This window comes from Dendronephthya gigantea, unplaced genomic scaffold (genome assembly GCF_004324835.1).
Source record: "Dendronephthya gigantea isolate DGI-Jeju-01 unplaced genomic scaffold, DenGig_1.0 000057F, whole genome shotgun sequence".
NCBI classification, from domain to species: domain Eukaryota; kingdom Metazoa; phylum Cnidaria; class Anthozoa; order Malacalcyonacea; family Nephtheidae; genus Dendronephthya; species Dendronephthya gigantea.
The window spans coordinates 88,848-109,629 of NW_021163067.1; the positions used below are offsets into that span (position 1 = coordinate 88,848).

Sequence of the window (20,782 nt, forward strand, 5' to 3'; positions counted from 1 at the left end):
TTGTAGATTCTATCGAAGTACAGCATATAGAAGTTTCATAGGTTAGGTTTTTGGGCACCTTGGCAATTGAAGATACCCCTTACCAGCTTGTGCATATGAAGGTATAAGAGTAGAATTCCTCCAGCAAACAGGGAAGATTTTGTAGGATTTGTAAATGAAAAGGACAGCTCATAACAATTTGTTAGATATTAAAGAACAATTATTTATTTTCATTTACAGTAGAGATTGATTGCATTACTTTTTCTTTTTTTATTGGTTTTTGGGGCATTCCTTTATATTACTGTGTCCCTTCATTAGGTTTTTGCACACCGAACATCTATATGGTGCCCTTGTTTTGCCAGAGGCTGCTTTTGCTGCTGCTTCTTGAGCAAGAACAACTGAAACTAGAAATAAGACAACTTATATAATTAAGAATTAAAAAACGAGTCGCGTGCCTTTATGCTGTAATAATGCACGATGCTTGCTCTTGCTTTTTTATTGCAAGCTCTTTGCACCCTTTCTTCTGAAACATAGTGTTCATAGGGGCAGGTAGCATCTCTTTTAAATCCTTTCTTGCATTCTTGAGTGAATTTTTGGATGATGCTTTCAAAAACGTTTGGTATATTTCCTCAATATAGTCTAAAGAGAAATTCATTCAATCCAATTATATAATATTCTCCTAATGATTATTTGCAATATTAGAGGCATATCACACAGTCCACCACTCATTTTCATACCAAAGTTTTGATCTACTTTTGTTTCTCGCACTGTAGCATCACCATCTTTAAATTTGGGGTAGGATACCTTCACTTGTTGTGTGCCATCTTTTTTAGTTCTCACTTTTCGAGACAGGTTGGCATTAAAATGAACTGTTACCAGGATGTGTCTGCGTGTGGAGAATATTTAGCGAAACAACTACACAGCAAAAAATGAATTTCTTAAGAAATTGAATTTTCTTGTTTTAAGAAAATATTTTCTTGTTTCAAGAAATAATTTTCTTATTTTGAGAAAATATTTTCTTAAGATTTTTTTCTTCTTAATTTGAGAAAACATTTTCTTGAAATAAGAAAATTATTTCTCGAGAAAATATCAGAGATATCACTTTCTTATTATAAGAAAATGTTTTTCTTAAAATGAGAAATTGTTTTCTTAAGAAAATATTGAGATGTTAATTTCTTGTTATAAGAAATATATATTCTTAAACTAAGAAAATGCTCTTCGCAATAAATTTGAAGAATTTCAGCTGAGAGTAAACTTCAAAATTACTTGTGTTTCAAATGTTCCTTATTGTTGAAGTTTGTTGATTTCAAAAAGTTATATGGTTCATATTTTATTGTTTTTCGTTTTGATCATTAGATGATTTTATCAACTTAGCTAATTATCAGTATGAGTAAAGTGCCCTAGTCAACAATGGCGTGACATATTCGGTCAAGAAGTTGTTAAAATAGAACAAAGTCATAATATAATGTTTGCAAAATGCTGTTTTCATTTACAGAAATCCAGCGTGAGATAATTCAAAGGTTTAATTCTTATTATATGGTCCAGCCTGACGCAGAGCCTGATTATTCCATTTATCCCATTATGCCTTTCGAGCGTAGACCGCGAGGGAAATTTGAATACTTAACGAAACAACCTATAACGCTATTAACGCGTATTAAAGAAATATTGTTTTTATGGCGGGTAAGGCATTTGTATCTTGTTATTAACTTTATATATTACCGATAAAGATATGGACGTTTAGGATGTGAGAAAACATACACTATATCGGCGCAAATTTGTGGTATTTCATAAGGTGAGTTGATGTTTCACGATGTCATATGCCAACATGCTGATCGAGTGTGTTATTATATACAACGTATAAGCCTTTATTTCTTAGCCTTCGTTAGCCTTTATTCCACCCTATTATAGATCAAGAATTGTATTTAGGTCTTTCTTCATCGTTTAATGATTTGCGCTATGATTTTCCATGTTATTATCTGTTTATATAGTCAAATAGTTGGCTATAGCAGGGATAGCTAAACAATACCATAGAATTCCTCAGCAATTATGGCCTAGAATACCTCAGAGGAGCAACATAGAATAGTCCAATGTTGTGATATATATAACCTAGGAGCAGCAAATGGCAGTGTTTCTAATGTCTTTGTTTGAAATGTAGGATTAGAGTTGAGTTGTATTTTCAGATTGATACTAAATCCAGAGGGGTTATTAAATGTAACAGTGCTTCTCCACAGTAGGGTTGCGACTGTTCCAAAGGGTATAAATTGTGCATCAGAGTCTGCCTATATCATTAAAATTATCACAAAGCTCTCTATTTTGCCTTCAGATACATTTATCCATACATATTTTGTTAGGGACAATTTTTGGATTTAACACCATTTGATTTCATTGGATAAGGCCTCTATCTATATATTGTTTGAATTAATTACATGCAGTTTCATGGTGAATTGATTGGAATTTAAACTCTCATAGGGAGGTAGAAAAGCAGTGCAGAATGGGTTGAAGGATGGGTGTATTTGATAATGGTCTTAAAGTAGTTTTCTTAAAGATGCCGGTATTGCAAGCGATAGCTAAAGAATAGCTTAAAATTCCCCAGAGTAGCTAAATTATCATTTACCAGTATTTTTTGTTTGATGTACTCAATTCCTAACATGATTGCAAAGTTTTATTTTAAGTTAAGTGGGAACTGAGGATTTAATTATAATTGATATTTAAAAACATGTCAAATAAACACTGGACAAATACAAAACCTTCAAAGCCTGGGTGCAATATTATATATAATCATTTCTCTGTATTTCTAAATAATCATGTAGGGCCTATAATTCTCATGTATTAATGTCTGCTGTGTATTCTATATTATGACTTATGAATATTTTAGTAAATTTACATTACATTCTTACTTATAACAAAATATCATGTCAGAGTTTCTAGGGTTTCTTGAGAATTAACTTTTCTTATTATAAGAAAATATTTTCTTGGAAATATTTCTTATATTAAGAAAAATTTCTTAAGAAAATTTTTCTCATTATGAACATTCTATAAGAAATTTTGGACTAATTTCAAGAAAATTTTCTTAAACTGAGAAATTATTTGTGTGCAACTTTTCTTATTTTGAGAAAATTTTCTTAAGAAAAAAATTCTTAAGAAAAAAAGTAAGAAAATTTTCTTATTATTCTCCCAAGAAAATTTGAACTCATTTTAAGAAAATTTTCTTAAAATGAGTTTTTTTTTCTTGAAATAAGAAAATGATTTTTTGCTGTGTAACTACAACACTCACTATTACTGATTATAGACCATTTAGTGAAACATACCTGCAAACCCTCTAAACAACTTGTTTGGTTCAATGGTGAGGCTTGTTTAATTCCGTTCACAAATGAAGTTTTCAGCACTGCACCACTTAGCTTGTTGTATGCTGGAGAGTCTATAAAAAGGGAGAAGCAAGAGTAAAGTCATGTAAGCATACATACATATAAGTGCATCACACAATGTTATATATACCAGGTAGCATCCACTTTCTTGGTGTCAGTTCACCATGAGCACACTGTTATATAGTGGATCATCCAATCCATCATGCTTGTCAACTATATAACTCAGGAATGATTTGAATTTTGCAAACATGATTCTACCATTTCCAGAATGTGTGGAGGTGGCACACCAATAGAGATGATTAATTCCTCTCCATCTGTTTCCTTTGCCAACTTAGTAAAAACCTCGTGCAACTCTACAATAGATACCATGGATATACATTATACATTTTCAGATTTGGCCATCGACTTGATTAAATAACACTGAACTCACTCTTTTTCAAGTGCCATATGTCAAAATATCCTCTTAGAAAGTTTCTATCTCATGTATTTGAGACAAATGTTGAAACAACAATACCTTCGCCCAGGAGAAAATTCATACAACTCTGGAATCCTTCAAATTCCATGGCAGCTGCTTCCTACTTCATTTCGCTATTGGCCAAAGAAAAACAATGTTTTTGTATATCTATGTATAGAAAGAACTATGTAGGTATAGTATAGTGGTTTTGAAACAAAAGGAAAAAATCACACAAAAACTTTAATATTTATTACCTGTATCAAACTAAAATCAATTATTTCATTTGAGGTGCCATGAAAAAATTGTGTAACTACAATATTTTGCACAATGGCCTATGCTGTCATGTCTTTCATCACCAGAAATAACCAAAGAAGATTCCATAAACATATTGATGACCTTGGTGGGAGATCCTCCGGACACTAAAATATCTTCTTCCAGGACTAGTGAAAGTCCTTCTTCCGAATGGAATTCTCCTGTACTCGAAATGCTATCCATTTCATCATCTGTGCATTCAGCAGTGGATTTCGTGTCAGTACCGGTTGGAATGCCACATGGTAGCATTTCAGCATCCTTACGACCACACTCTGCTTCGCTTATAATCTTACACTGCACACCTAAATAAATGCGTAATTGTAGGAACCATTTGACTATTAAGACATCGCGAGTTTTCCCTAGAGCGCATGGATTCTTTTGCTTTTTTATCCTATATAGCAATAATGCCATTAATTATACTGCTTCTCTTAACTTTACCTTAAAAATGCATAAAAAGGTCTGTCTTATATATTTTTTAAAAAACTGTAAAGCGGTATATAGCACTGAAACACCTAGCTGGCAAATTGTGTATGCTGAAATATTATATGGGTTTTCCCTGCAGTGCGTACAATACCTTTGGAACGTTTCGCTTTAGCCATTTCATCATATTTCTGGCTTTAAGCGTGACATATTTGTTCCACGTTTTCCTCTTTTCCTTTAGCAAGTAAGCACGTCCAACGCAACCACCTGTCTCTGTCGAAACACTGTTTTTCTATAAGAGTAGAAAGTCTGTTTCAGAGACGCAAGTCACGCAACAATGTAAACACAATGAGGACAATGTCCTTCCGTGTTTTCTATAATCGATTCACGCTCAGTTCAGTTGTTACGCAAATTATTTCAGTATGATATGAATAAATATGAATTGTTCGCGTACATTGCCTCGAAGCATCACTAAAGATTGCCTCGACAATCATAGCTCCATCTTTGACCTATATTTTCAATCTTTTAATCAAAACAGGAATCTTTGTAGATGACTGGAAGATTGCACGAGTAACACCTATTCACAAATCAGACGATAGACGTAAATGTTAGAATTATCGAGCAACTTCTATTTTATCTGTAGTAAGATCTTTGAGAAAACAGTATTTGAACAACTATATTATTATTTAATTGATAACAATCTTTTGTCTGGGTATCAATCAGGTTTTCGACCAAAACATTCACGTTATTGAAAATAGAAATATTCGATCTAAAAGCCAGCCTCCATAAGCATAGCCTATATTGAAACCATCAAGAAATAAAAATCCCACAGCAATATAATCACAAATCATATAATATAAATGCAACGAAAGAGTATTTACCATTCTTTTGTCCCTCGCAGAAGTAGGTTTGCATTCCGGCGACGCAACTTTGGAATTGCAACTATCCCAATTTCAACGGTGGCTAACCTTGGTACTTTGCCGAAGATACTAGAAAAAATTTCCGTAAAATCTTCCTTGGCAAAGTGAACCGAACAAATACTTAAACTGGGAGTTGGATCCCATTTGGCTCGTTTCAAGCGCACGAGGTCTATCTTTTGCTTGCGTCTCTTTTTAGTTTCTGGCCTTTCGTCGCCAGAAAACGGTATAAAATGCAGCGAGATTCCTTTTCCCGCATTGGATACATTAGAGCAACCACCTACAATACATATACTCGGCATATTTTCAATTTGCGTGCATTTTTTGCGCTGTCGCCTTCAGTGAATAATACACGTTATAATGTTTTTCGCATGAATGACCTAGACCGGTTCCTATTGTGACATCACAACATCGATTTCGCACCAATCCCTTTTGCGCGGTTTTTATTTTATTACATCGCAAATACCATGTTTAAACGGGAATAACTTCTAAACTAAAATCGCTATTGCGATTCGGTTTTCGAATATCATATATACTGCCAATGAGAATCTAAATGTCTAAAATCCATTTTTGTGTTAGGAGCACTTTAAGCATGGTTAGATCACGCACAGTTATTACATGTTCTAGAATGAGAGCTACTTTGAGTGATCTGAACCTGTACAGAGCTCATGTGAGTCGAGTTAAGTCTCTCCTGTGTTCTCTCTCAGTTGTCTGAGTTGAGCGTGGTTAGATCATGCAAAGGTAGGATATGTTCTTGAATGATCTAATGTTGTACAGAATATATGCGAGACGAGTTAAGTCTCTGCTTTGTTCTCTTCCTATTTTATGCTGTGTGTTTTTTATTTTCCGAGCTCTGTAACCTGAAACCGCTACTTACAGTGTAATAAAAATCTACTTTCTTGCCAGTGTCCTTATGAGCTGTGTATCGTACTGTCAATGAAGCTTCGTTGCCAATCTATATAATATGAAAATCGTTTCAAGCAAATGATATTTACACTGGTAAACGACAAGATCTACTAGATATCTGATAGTTTTTGTGATGATCGTCCTTACCATAGCTGGAGTCTTCTTCTTAAGTATTTCAAGGTAACTGAAGCTTGGAGAATACAAAGGTGCGCTTAAAAACCTCTTTTGCGTATTAGCGTAGTAGCGATGGTGTTTACCGTACACTACATAAGAATTTTCGCCTAAAAGTCTCGCCTAGAAAAACATAGAGATCAGGTCATCGATAAACAGCTAACCGGTTGTTTACCAGTAGCGGCGTTAATGGGGGAGGGTGGGGAAAAGGCGCTGGCGGAGGCAACTAGCCCACCAACCTACTGTTCCGTGGTTCAATGGCTATACAAGCCTGATCCAAACGTCTAATTCGACGGATATATTATACATATTATACATAAGAGAAAGAAAATTTAACGTAATAATCCATCTACTCCATATTGACTGGAATTTTGCTAAAAGCAATGTTCTGTCAGAAATAATCAGATTTTTTATACCTGGAAATGCAAACTTTTCGCCACGTAAGTTTCGTCATGGATGGAATCTGTAATCAAGCCATTTCTGACAACAAATGTTTTGTCATAAAATATAGCATCTAAGTTATAATGATAGCCGTGAGAAATTGTGACGCGAACTTTGGCCCCCGTTGCGGGCGAGTCATCAGGATGTGTAACTTTAAGCTGTTTAAAAGGAAAAAATATCGCCACCTTTAAAAACTGCCAGCAAAGTACATAAGATTAGTAAAATTGTTACAATTTAGATACCCTTAAATTTTACTATAAATTGGAGCAGTTTTCAACCACTAGGAACATATTAATTAAGCTCCTTTCGTGCCCTTCTAAAATAAGAACGCGAGATGAGCTGTGTTCATCCATCACCTCTTTTTTTCAATCAAAGGAGACAGACTACACGGTTAGGGGTAACTATTATAGCTGTAAACATGAATTTTTACGTACCACATATGAGAAAGGTAGACCGGGCTTAAAATTATTTGAATTTCCATCAAATGATAGTTTAACTGAGCGCCTCGTGAAGTCTTTTGTTACAGCTTTCTTTTTTAATGTCACCCCGGTTACGGTTTCAGTAACTTGACTATCGACGACAAATTGTGATCCATCAATATTAATTATTTTATCCATATTTAATGCCTCTCGTGACATTGTAATATCTGTGCAGCCATCGATCTGAAAATATTGAAAAATTGTCAAAAAAATACGTACTATGATTTCATTGCTAGGAAAATTTCGCTGTTCTCAATGTCATCCATACAGTCCTAATCCAGAGATCAGAATGTTTCATTGTTTTTTCATTGCTTTGAAAATCTCTGTGTTGTTCATGCCATCCAGTTATAATCCAGAGATCAGAATCTTTTATTTTCTCAATTCAAAATATAAAAATCACCAAAAGAGGAATTAAAGAAGAAAAAAACACCTCCTTTGTAATGTTTTCGCATCTTGTAAAACTGGGAAACTTCCACTGCCAATACTCATAAGATGAATGTCTCAAACACAGTTGAGCAGTTAACATTCCTTTTACGTTTTTTCCGTGGGTATACCTATAAAAATACACATAGTTCATAATATAATGCAAAGGGAATCCATTAGTCCACAGCATGCCTTGGATTAAAAATTGGAAAACACGTAAAGATTCTCTAGGATTGTCTCCCATATTAAGATAACTTACTTAGCGCAAATTGAAGTTGTAAATTCTTTCTGGTCCAAAGCCATATAGGGTGGAAGTTTCATATTTACTTCGTACTTTGGTAAAACTAAGAAGAAAATGTTCTAGTTGAAATAAATACTTTTCTTCTAGAAACTGTTTATGATCAACTCATAAGACCTGCACGCAATATTTTTGCATCTGTTCTCCATACATTAGTTTTCTATTGATCATTGATGGATTAAATCAATGAATTTGTGAAATACTTATAGTTATATAAGGTTAAGACACTCAAATCAAGAACTTAGTCTAGTGGCAGACAGAAAGCTTTGCATGCAGTATTGAATACTTACGTGGTGTACCAACGAGCTAATTTACTTATTGACGTGAAATACTTAGGCTTCGGTCTAGAGAATATTTTCATCTTCTCCACTAACCATATTTTGAAACTTCAATTCTTTGTGATTCTCTTTTTTTCTAAAGGAGTTTATGTAAATGAAATTGGGATAAAACTATCTAAAATTTCCAATTTAAAGAAGTTCATTTTTTAAAATAATAATTGTGTGTTGAGACATTATTTTTAAGAGATTTTTAATTTAATTTTATTGAAAAGGCTGCATGTTTTTGAAGCTTAAGGAAGCAAGAAACTACTTACACCAACAATTACTGTGATGTCATACTGTCCTAAAACAGGCTCCTTGGATAACTGAAGTTCAAGGCTTGCAAAACCGTCCTGGAGTTCCACATTATCCCACTGGTTAATCCTTGAAGAGGAGACGCTCTATATCAAAGTATATGGTTTATATCCACTGCACAGATTTCCCTCCCAGTGTCTGTAATAGTTTAAATAAGACTAACTGCACCATACAATTTAACTCTCCTACTGTTGACTTTGATCAGTCGTTGAAATGAGGTGCTAAACTAATGTGGGAAAAGCTGACCAAAACTTTTCATTTGCCCCTAAATTATGCTAGCCTTTAAATTCAGGATGTTTTAACCCATATTTTTAGCCCAGAAACTAGGATGATTTTGCTCCATATAGTTATCTACGACTTTCAATTGTTATGGATTAAAACGTAAATTTTTTAGTTCCTCACCACACGAACGCTGTCAATCTGAAAAACAGGAAATTAAAAAACGGACTTAATAAAACAATCATCCATAATTGTGCGAATTGAGGTAATTGAGGTCAGGGGTGGATCCAGCACTAGTGCACTAATTTGCATGACACAAGAAAACGGCTGAGAATAGCAATTTTGTTTTGTAATGCAAATTAGTGCACTAGTGCTGGATCCACCCCTGATTGAGGTTTACCTTTCCTTCTTTTGGTTTGAGTTTCCTGTCAAGTACAATGATTCTCATGCGAACTTAAAAAAAGAACATGGTAATTTCAATACCTCAAAGTCATTTCACGCCTCGTTCGATCTCGGCTAAGCGGGATCATGTATTCATGTAAACAGCCCCTAAATCTGTTTATGACATGATTGGTTTAAGAATAATACAAGAACTTGATTATTCTCTTTATTCTGTTGGCCCACTGGGTGGGGTGATTGTCCGTGACGTGGAAAAGCTCATATGTTGCAAGGCCATATTTACATGCCCAAAGACCATCCTTTTTAAAGTTGGTTAAACAACTCTTACTTTTTTGTCTCGGTTTATAAATTGGCTTATCAGTTTGTATAAAAACAATATCGTCGTAACTCCTCCGTGTTACTTTCACGTTAACTTCATCCGAATTTTTAGCGCAAACATTTGCTTGAAGTTTAAAATATTCTTTACCACTTGTTACAACGTTTGCTGGAATCTAAATATAAAAGAGAATTCAAACCATTACTTCTGTTACACTTTCGTCTTTTTCATACTGCATACACCTCCTCTTTAGGTTAAATTTTGAAAGCTGAGCATTAAAGTTGAAGTTTAAAAGTGAGTTTTTTAGCTCTTAACTGGTCAGATGCCTGTGTATGGCAATGCCTGTTTTTATATAAAGTAAAAAATATACATTACATAAATTGGGAGATTTCCCCGTTCTCCTGGCTCAAAGGTACCATTCGCTGAGGCAACTAACCCAGAATTATATCTGGATTTAAGTGTAACATTCACTGCACAAGGCTTTGTTCCAAAAATTTGAACGTTGATTGTTTCATTCTGGTCAGTATAATAATGATAAGGCGTGGTGATGAGGTACTGGGTGTTCTCAAGGTCAATCGCGCTATATTTTGAGAGGAAAAGATTTTCTATAGTGTTGGAGAAATGCAGGCCGGTAAGCGGTGAGGTGTGTGGGCTTATGTGGTTCATGCAGTTGATTATTCTAGCTCAGTGTCGCTTGTATCATAGAGCAACCATAGAGATTATAAATAACACTAAAGGAGCCATAGAGGAGTCGTTTCAAACAGTAGTATATTTCGCGCCACTACACACTTGCGACGACGAAAAATAAAAACAAAACAAAAACAAAATAAAACCAAGGCGAATTTTCAACTCCGGAGTAATAAGACCCCACCAGTGGTCCCCACTCAATTCTTATCCAGGACGCCATATTGGATTTTTAAATTAGCGCTAAATCACGCGTGGCACTTCTATATTGGCCTGTGTAAGTTTGGAACTGCGAGTCTATGTTGTGTTCGTTGGTGACAACTTATCACATAAATGATCTTTAATCATTTATCTCACGTACCATAGAAAATTAAGTTAACTAGATTTATGCATGGGTAAGGCATGCAGTTGGCTCAAAAACTTGAAAGTATAGTTGAGGTATTTTGGCAGTAAAGAGCTAAAGGTTAACTACGGACTACGGATTACGAACTACGGATTACGGACTGCGGACTACGGATTACGGACTACGGATTACGGACTACGGATTACGGATTACGGAGTATGGACACAATCTTTAAAAAAAATCCAATGTTGCCTTCACTCAATAAAACATTTTGGCATTTTTTACATATTTTTTCAGGCTTTAGGTAAATAAAAGATTTTAGCAAAATTTCAGCATAGGTCACCAGACAATTTGATAACATGGTGCTATTTTCTGAAAATTAATGACGTTAGCAATAACTAGGATCCTCGTTACGCGTAGTGACTATGTCACGCAGCTAGGAATTTTATGTTTTTTTGTGCGCTTTTATAGGCTTGCTTTTTCGGCAGTGCAAACTGTTACGCAAATTATTGATTTGGAGCCGTTTTCTTTGGGACTTCCTCGAGATAACACACGATGGTTTTATGTATCAGACCACCTTTTAAACGATTTCAATTTGCACAGAGTCTTTATTCATTACTCTATGAAAGGCTATACAGCAACATTCAAACATGCAGTCGCCCATACGACGTGAACGAGAATAAACGCAACACAATGTTCATGTAAATGATATAAAAAACGGCGGTAAGCACATTCAACAAATTCCATATAGTTTTGCTATAATCCCATATCCCAGCTAGCACAATCACGTTGTATGAATTCGTTGTATTAGCGTTCGTCGAACGTTTGGATAACGTTATTTATTAACGTTGGGTAAACGTTTTTTTGTGAACTCGTAGGAACGTGGTATCAACTTTAGGATTAACGAGATTGCGAATACAGATAACTTATAGTCATCTGAGCCATTGTTCGCCAGCCTGTGAATACATGTAGATTTTATGTCACTGACATTGATTAAAACATTTCTAGCAAATTGACAAGACGGCTTCGACAAGTCGCGCTGTAACGTTAATCCTAACGTTGATACCACGTTCCTACGAGTTCACAAAAAACGTTTACTCAACGTTAATAAATAACGTTATCCAAACGTTCGACGAACGCTAATACAACGTTCATACAACGTGATTGTGCTAGGGGTATGGGATTATAGCAAAACTATATGGAATTTGTTGAATATGCTTACCGCTGTTTTTTATTTCATTTACATGAACATTGTGTTGCGTTTATTCTCGTTCACGTCGTATGGGCGACTGCATGTTTGAATGTTGCTGTATAGCCTTTCATAGAGTAATGAATAAAGACTCTGTGCAAATTGAAATCGTTTAAAAGGTGGTCTGATACATAAAACGATCGTGTTTTATCTCGAGGAAGTCCCAAATAAACCGCTCCAAATCAATAATTTGCGTAACAGTTTGCACTGCCGAAAAAGCAAGCCTATAAAAGCGCACAAAAACATAAAATTCCTAGCTGCGTGACATAGTCACTACGCGTAACGAGGATCCTAGTTATTGCTAACGTCATTAACTTTCAGAAAATAGCGCCATGTTATCAAATTGTCTGGTAACCTATGCTGAAATTTTGCTAAAATCTTTTATTTACCTAAAGCCTGAAATAATATGTAAAAAATGCCAAAATGTTTTATTGAGTGAAGGCAACATCTTCGCATTTTTTTAAAGATTGTGTCCATACTCCGTAATCCGTAGTCCGTAATCCGTAGTCCGTAATCCGTAGTCCGTAATCCGTAGTCCGTATTCCGTAATCCGTAGTCCGTAGTCCGTAGTCCGTAGTCCGTAGTCCGTAGTCCGTAGTCCGTAGTCCGTAGTCCGTAGTCCGTAGTCCGTAGTCCGTAGTCCGTAGTCCGTAGTCCGTAATCCGTAGTCCGTAGTCCGTAATCCGTAGTCCGTAGTCCGTAATCCGTAGTCCGTAATCCGTAGTTCGTAGTCCGTAATCCGTAGTCCGTAGTCCGTAATCCGTAGTCCGTAATCCGTAATCCGTAGTCCGTAGTCCGTAGTCCGTAATCCGTAGTCCGTAATCCGTGTTCCGTAGTCCGTAATCCGTAGTCCGTAGTCCGTAGTCCGTAATCCGTAGTCCGTAATCCGTACTCCGTAATCCGTAATCCGTAATCTGTAGTCCGCTACCCGCGTTTTCTACCATGCCATTGTTTTCAGATCACTGAGCTATATAATAATTCCTGGAGGACCGGCTCCTAATGTTTTTTTCTCAAAAAGTGAAGCAAGAAACATGGCGGATTTTTCGTGCTGACGCCAGATATGGTCCCACTGGGCAATAGTAATGACCACTGACACGGCTCAATATTGGGCCCGCTCCAACATTCACTCCCCCCTGCATATTTTTTGAAAACACTTCAGTTTTGCCAAGTTCGGGATTTTATCCCGAGATCTCGGGATTTTTTGAAGCATTTGGGATTTTTTTGGGATTTATTTCTCAAATGGTAATCTCGGGATTTTTTTAGGGATTTTTGGGAAAGGGAAGTTTGGAATTTGGGAAAAGAAGTTTTCGTTAAATTGACAGAAAAACATATTAAAAATCCAAGGTTCGTCCGCTTGTACTTAAAATACTTACTCAAAGTCACTCAATAAAGACTATTTGTACAATCGGTTATGCAGAGAAGTACCGCTTTATAAACGCACACTGAGCGGACTGGGTACTAGGGTGCACCACGGCTGAGAACTGGGGTCGAAATTAGAATCTCGGGATTTTAGTGGAAATCTCGGGATATTTCAGGCGCTTACTTGGGATTTTTACAAAATTATAGTTGGCAACACTGAAACACTTAGCGGTAAATTGTTTTCGTTATGAATTTTTATTTTTCGACCTTTTTTCTACTATTTGTTAATTTCATTTTAAGATCTACACACCTGACACGTACTTGTCGTGCTTTAAATGTGGCATACGATTACTAAAAGCTGAAAATTTTCAGTAAATAATGGTGATATTTGAAAACATTGGCGAACTAAAATCTCGAAAGTATTTGAATATGAAGTTTTCATATCATATTTTAAGAAAACGGAAATTATTTACGTTTTATAGGTATGCTTGGTTGGCTTAAGTCGTATTACATATTCACCATTTATGATATGAGACAGAGTATTAACTATAAACTACAGTTTGACTTTGTATGTGGGAATCAGTTCATTGTCATTGTGCTCACTCAGTCTTTCACTAGCTGGTTGAAAATCTCATGCTATATCATAGTGCTATATATGTGGAAAAAAAAATTATAATGAATATCACTTAGCCAAAGGGCAGCTGATTCTGAATTGAAAAAGGGCAGCTGATTTGAACAGGTCCAAGATTGCCAAACTACCTGAATAACCTGATCAAAAAACACAGGAATATTTTCCCCATTTGTCCTTTATATTTACCTTGGCTTTTTGCCAGCTTTTAAAACATAACTGACCAGTCTAGCAGTAAGCTTTGACAATATGAAAAATCAAATTATAAAGCATAAAAAACTGAGCAGATGTATGTAAGTTCGACTATGTTTCACATTAATTAGTGACCAAGGATCACCAAGCAGATTTTGCATCTTGTGTGTTTTAATTTTAATAGTTTGAATCCTGGGTTTGCATGAAAATGGTGATAACTCAGAGCTTTGTTTTGTATTTTAACCATAGGTATGCTGGTAGAGGATTTTTGGGAACAACACTTTTACTTTTGACCTAAGCAATTAGTATGTGGACTGCATCTGCTTTTGAAATGTTAGAAATTGAGAAAGAACTGAATAAAAATAGTGATATATTAACATTACTTTGCATTATTATAGACCATATAGGGTCTATCATAGTCATAATTGGTAATTTTGTATTATGTGTATTGTGTGTAGTTTTTGCCTAGATGGAAAGTAGGCAAAAATTTATTTTCCCACAATTGACATATAAATCAAGCATTCTTCTACTGTTTGACTCAGTTAAAATAGTCTCATACTCTCAAAAAATGGCAGTTTATAACACCTCTTTTGGACATGTCTAAATTAATAAACAACTATTCAGCTTGATGGCATAGATACAGATGGATACAAGGTTTAATAATAATAAAATGATATTAAACAATGCCCAGGCAAGTGCAAGGATCTGGCAAATAAATTTAAAATATATAATTTAGGACAAGAAATCCAAAGGATTGCAAAAACAACTCTACTTATAAATTCCATATGAGAAACAATTTATAAAACTATAAGCGTGAATCTCAATTCATTTTCTATAAGAGCTGTCAAAAATGCCATCGATGAAACTTCAGAAGTAAATATGAATCGGCTTTACAGTATATGAGTCGATATTCATCCCTTCTGGAGACTAATTGCATCAACTCACTGCAAAAAGAGTCAATTGCTTTTAAAGGTCGAAAAAATTGTAGAAAATAGTCGGATTCGTTTGAAAAAAAAACAAAAAACAAAAAATATTTTTCGAAGGCAGCCGGAGGGCGAAGGAGTGCGCCTGAAGCAATGTATCGCGGTTGTCAGTGGTCATTACCATTGCCCAGTGGGACCATATCTGGCGTCAGCACGAAAAAATCCGCCATGTTTCTTGCTTCACTTTTTTGACAGGAGCCGGTCCTCCAGGAATTATTATATAGCTCAGTGTTTCAGATATGCATATACATCAACATTAATATAAGAGATTTTCTACAATTACAAGATGTCTCTAGGGCTTGTCAACAGGCGCGCGGAACCCGTCAAAATTCTACACTTCAAATATTTGTTATATACTCGCAACCCTGGCATTCTAAACTAAAATTCCTATTTAATTGTACACGTCCATTATTCTTGTCTTACCCTTGTTAAATTGTGCTAAACTTAAAATAATCATGCTTTCTAAATTTATTGATATTTCCCGTACGCATATATTTCTTAATCCCATTTAACAAGTTCATTTCTTGGTTCCAAACTTCAGATATATTGGGTAATGTTAAAAATCCGTCTTCCTTTCGAACCACGCGACTTCACGCTGCGCGCTTTTTCGTCTAAACGAACGTGTTAACGCACAACTCGAGAGTGGGAGAGTAACTTTAACAATGCATGATGACGTCAGAATATGCGACCTTCCACGGGAAAACATAAAACGATCTGTCATAACGATTTTAACTAAAAATCTGAACGTTTTAAGTCGAGAATACGAACGGATAAATAAACGTTTAATGATATGAGAAGCGTTCGAACGATTTAGGTTTATGAACGGTTTTAACGAATTAGTCTGCAGGCTTGATGCGCGTGATATGATTGACGGAAAATTAATTATTAGCTCTATATGGCTATCTTTAAAACCATGCAGGAACGGGGAATCGAGGAACGGGGAACCAGTAACGGGGATCGGGGAATGAGAATCTCCGGAATCTTTAAAACCCGGAACGAGAATCTCCGAATCTTTAAAAGCCGGAATGCGAATCTCGAATACAGGGCAAGTGGCAAAAGTCATTCAATAATCAATATGAAACTAAGAAAGGAATGTGATGTCCACATCTGTGAAAAACGTTACAAAGTGAACTATCTTCTGTTCTCTTTTGTGTAATTGGGTGCATCACATCTTCTGTGATTAAAGTTGTTGAAAAGTAAGTTTTATCAAATCTAATATTACTATAATTGAGAGTAAGGTGCTACCAGTGTATAACCAGATTTGATTGATACATTTTTTCCACCAAAGCCGGTCGAATGCACATAGACAGCCCAATCTGATTTTAACCATACCACATTTAGGCCAGGAGGGGAAGTTTAACTAGATTTGAGCAGCTTTTCAACAAATGAAATTTATCATAAACGTTTCTAATAAATTAGAAGAAAGAAATGAAAGGCCTGCTTATAACAATGTTTGGCTTAACTTCATTGCATGGTCCCTGTCACTGCTGACTAGAAATTTTCTATGTGCAACAAGTATGAACTGCACTTGATGAGCATGCCATAGAAAATTTCCAGTCAGCAGTAGCAGGAAACCATAAAATTTCATTTGTTCAAAAGCTGCTCAAATCTAATTAAACTTAATTCCCCTCCTGGTCTAAATTTGGTGTGATTAAAATCAACAGGGCTCTCTGTGTTCATCCACCTGGCTCTTGTGTAAAAAATGTAAAAAATCTGGTTACACTGGGAGTACCCGACAAACCTGCTACTACCATTAGGCATTGAAATAGAAGGGCAGGGGACGGGGCAAGGGTTTCAGTGTTTTTCAGTTTATATGAGCTAGAACTGAGTGCTAGCTGTTCCAAACTACTCTCAATATTAATAGTAATATTAGGTTTGATAAAACTTACTTTTTAACAACTACACAAAAGAGCACAAAAGATAATTCACTTTATAACGTTTTTCACGGATGTGGACATTCCTTTCATAATTCCATCGAATAACGTATGTCCACTTCTGCCACTTAATTGTCCTGTATTTCAATGTGTAAAACCAGCACAACAAAATTCCAACCACAGAACTCAAGAGAAAGGCTCATTTTATCATAAAGTGACTGTTTTTACGCACAAAAGTTGATAGCGACTAACACAACTTGCTTATATCCTTATATAGCACGGGATGTTATTTTATCACTCATTTGTTTACATTATTCCATGTTTCTCATTCCGGGTTTTAAAGATTCCGGAGATTCTCATTCCGGTGTTATAAAAATTCCGGAGATTCTCATTCTGGGTTTTAAAGATTCCGGAAATTCTCATTCCGGGTTTTAAAGATTCCGGAGATTCTCATTCCGGGTTTTAAAGATTCCGGAGATTCTCATTCCGGGTTTTAAAGATTCCGGAGATTCTCATTCCAAATTTTAAAGATTCCGGAGATTCTCAATCCCCGTTTCCTGGTTCCCCGTTCTTGGTTCCCCGTTCCTTGATTCCCCATTCCTGGTTTTAAAGACAGCCAACATGCATCTGTTTTATTAACATGGCTGTAACATCATTAGGACATTATATTGAAATCCGATTATAATACATCTTGACATTAATTGAATAACATTAATTGAAATCCGATTATAATACATCTGGACAGGATGCGTAAAAACAACTGTCCGTGGGAGGAAATGCTTTCATGAGACATATAATCGCTTTTAAAACGGCAAGGGCTATGAAATCTCATAGCATAAAATTTTTAACTGATCATAATCTATTTTGTTGATTTCATGCACCATCGCCATATTTTCTTCGCAAAGCTAAAGCTGCAATTCGCTATTTCTGTCGCCATACTTTTCGATATAAGTGATATATTTTGTGAGCATACGACCACATATGCATGTGTTATAATGTTAAACGAGTACCGCAAGTCATTTATTATTTGCTAATTATAATTTCTTGTGATATTAAATGAATTAAATTCTTGGTGGTCACTATATTCATTAGGAAATATTTTATTCCCCTCCATATGTTAGAGAAACTACATAGTCAACTGTGTAAAAGTGTCTACGCTACCAGCATGAGCCTAACAATAGTAACCTAAAGAACAAAACACATAAATTGGTGGGGCAATTTTCGAAATCTTCAATTCAAATGACCGGCAATCCGCAAAGCATATAGCAGTGCTGCCGCCCATATAGAAACGACGATGCCAAATGTATGCACAGGGGAATTTATACTCAATATTTAAAAAAAAGCCCAATCCTCAACATCTTCGAGATATCTTCGAAATTGACACAATTTGTGCCTCCTGCTTATAGTAAAATTAACTAATCAAGATTTCCCCAGGCAGATGCATGATTAACACATGCATGAAAACGTTAATTCATTTTGTCTAGCAAAATCTTTTTCTTGTCTTGCATGTGCTGTTATATAATTATATATATTTCGAGGTCGCATCTACCCACATATTTTTTGAAAAATGTCAGCAAAGTTTGTAAGCAATTGTTCATTTGTTGTTTCAATGTGAGTAAATGCATCCTATTAAATTGTGACCACCAAGCTAACAACTACTCTAACCTCATGCCAAGCCTTTTTGAAGGTCTGACAACCTTTCATCTCATGTTTATTCGTATTGGAATGATTAGATAATTTTGACCCAACTCGCAAAGAACTTCACCCACGCGCTCATGAACTTTATTAGCTCCATTTCATATTTATTCATTTCGCCGCGCTATATCTGGCACTGGCAGCCTTCAAAGTGCAATGTTCATGCATGATCAAAATTTAATATCCGGACTGTAAGTTAATCAAAATTAGTGAATATCGACCTGTTCTCCAAGCAGCTGCCAAATTTAACTTCTAATATAACAATTAATAGAGTTGATTTTCGCGGGCATAAATGTGTTTTTTCTCCGACTGTGAAGCACTTTATAGATCAGCAGGCTAAAATACATTTCATCCCGCCAAATTTATCATTTTAGTCCGCAAAATGTACCACCATGCCCGCCAAGGTTAACATATAATGTTCATTTTTTGATGAATTATTGACATGGCTTAAAAAAGTGAAGATCTTTCAAATGCGGCACTATATATAGCGAAAAATCCGAGAGCTACAGGTCGAACTTAAATGTTTTTAATTATTATCGTCAAATATTGCCTTCTTACCTTCTTTGTGGTTTTATTAGTTTCATTACTCTCATACAATCTCTATCGTTTGTAAAATATGAGGCATTGAATTGCGCGTTCCACGTTTCCGATTCGAGGAGCTGGTCGAAGGAAGTCAAATTATAACCAAACAAGACGCCTGCTCAGGTGTTTACTCCGCATGCAGCGAAATATAATGCAGTTAGAGACAATGTTGCCTTTAAAGCAAAATTCTCGTAAGCATAGTTCTTAGTTTATAAATCGCTATCATATGCGATGACCATTGAATAAAGAGAAAACAAATTAAGATATTTACGCTCTATTATACTAAAATGCATAATCTCCCTTTTCTTTAGATCGCTCTGAAAATTTGAATCACATTGTGCTAAAATGTGCATACATCAATATAATTATATGAAGTAAATTCTGTGAATTGAAAGTCTAAATAAATTTGAAAAATGCATGAGTTTTATTCATGCCAGATCAAGTCTTTTTTTTAAACTTATATGGTTGACAAGTAAGATAATATCAGGCCTGATGATATGTAACGCGCAAAATTCCTCAATTCGTTTTAATATCGGCTTTTGTCTTTTTTCATACATTTAGAGACTTCCGACAGTTATGCAATTTAATTATCACCTTCCCAAGGCATATGGCTCGTAATGCTCAATATAATTATATAGCTTGCGACGTTGTTTGTGCCCGTGGTAATCTCTGGCTTTATGGAAGCTACAGAAGTATTAAAGTACAAATTGTAATCATTGCATTATCGGCATTAAAAAAACGATAAATTTTTGAAAGGAAGCTCTTTGAGTTTTTGATGTTAATGAAATAACAGCATGCAATGAATAGTAATATAGCCTTTCATGTCTGCATGACGCTCAGACGAAATCATGAAGCGCACGAAATAGCATTCGATTCGGCTAAAATTATACAACCTCATTAAAAGCCTACTTACTATTCTAGGATTATTTCTGTGTAATACATTCTGCGCTTCTTATATAAAGTTGTTACATTGCAAATGTTAAATCTAATGTTGAGCCAAAACCAATGCGATCGAACGAAATTCCGGCAAGCGTTTCAATTAACGAACGGTAAATCAAACGGATCACGGATGAACGCTTTTGGAACAATTTTCGGGCAATTTCGAACATTGAACAATCTCGAAAATCGCTCAGCAAATCTCACACGAACAATGCGAATATAAAAGATTGTAAGGTGTATGTCTAAGTTTATACTTCAGCATTTAATAGATCAATATTACTTCAGATATAGTAACAAACTTCATACAAACCTGGTTACAGCCGCAATCAGCAAAATAAGCGCAAAGCACCTGACCATTTTGACGCAGAAGTGTAAATGGAACTATGGAAGCATATAATGCAGACAATGCAACAGAGAACAAACTGGACATCAAATATATTCCCTTTTTCAACCGGAACTACCTGCTGCACCCACACGAGCGCGCCAGTGTGATGTCAAATCTACGACGAGGACGTAACATGAA

At 35.5% G+C, this 20,782-nt stretch overlaps 1 protein-coding gene and 1 long non-coding RNA gene across 5 annotated transcripts in view; both read right to left on the reverse strand.

Moving 5' to 3' along the window:
* LOC114529526 (alpha-2-macroglobulin-like protein 1) overlaps positions 1-20,730 on the reverse strand; it is a 45,926-nt gene extending 25,196 nt beyond the window's left edge. The window contains exons 1-13 of one of the 3 annotated variants that reach the window (XM_028551342.1): positions 20,570-20,730; positions 10,107-10,311; positions 9,744-9,906; positions 9,417-9,469; positions 9,200-9,217; positions 8,758-8,883; positions 8,540-8,579; positions 8,127-8,211; positions 7,875-7,998; positions 7,400-7,627; positions 6,941-7,123; positions 6,501-6,647; positions 6,325-6,402 (exon numbers count right to left, since the gene is read on the reverse strand). In XM_028551342.1, coding sequence (XP_028407143.1) covers positions 6,325-6,402; positions 6,501-6,647; positions 6,941-7,123; positions 7,400-7,627; positions 7,875-7,998; positions 8,127-8,211; positions 8,540-8,579; positions 8,758-8,883; positions 9,200-9,217; positions 9,417-9,469; positions 9,744-9,906; positions 10,107-10,311; positions 20,570-20,616 — 1,497 coding nt within the window. In that variant the 5' untranslated portion in view covers positions 20,617-20,730. Of the gene's footprint in view, positions 1-6,324; positions 6,403-6,500; positions 6,648-6,940; positions 7,124-7,399; positions 7,628-7,874; positions 7,999-8,126; positions 8,212-8,539; positions 8,580-8,757; positions 8,884-9,199; positions 9,218-9,416; positions 9,470-9,743; positions 9,907-10,106; positions 10,903-20,569 lie in introns of those variants that run through there. The other 2 variants (XM_028551341.1, XM_028551343.1) reach the window with 2 other exon arrangements.
* LOC114529527 lies at positions 3,244-6,315 on the reverse strand. Of its 2 annotated transcripts, XR_003687645.1 has the most exons (7): positions 5,412-6,315; positions 4,985-5,107; positions 4,685-4,822; positions 4,053-4,412; positions 3,859-3,932; positions 3,475-3,697; positions 3,244-3,397 (listed from the first exon to the last, which is right to left on the reverse strand). It is a non-coding gene; the product is annotated as an uncharacterized LOC114529527 (long non-coding RNA). The 2 variants fall into 2 exon arrangements; XR_003687644.1 differs by having other exon boundaries at positions 4,985-6,315.
* Positions 20,731-20,782: the final 52 nt, after the last annotated feature.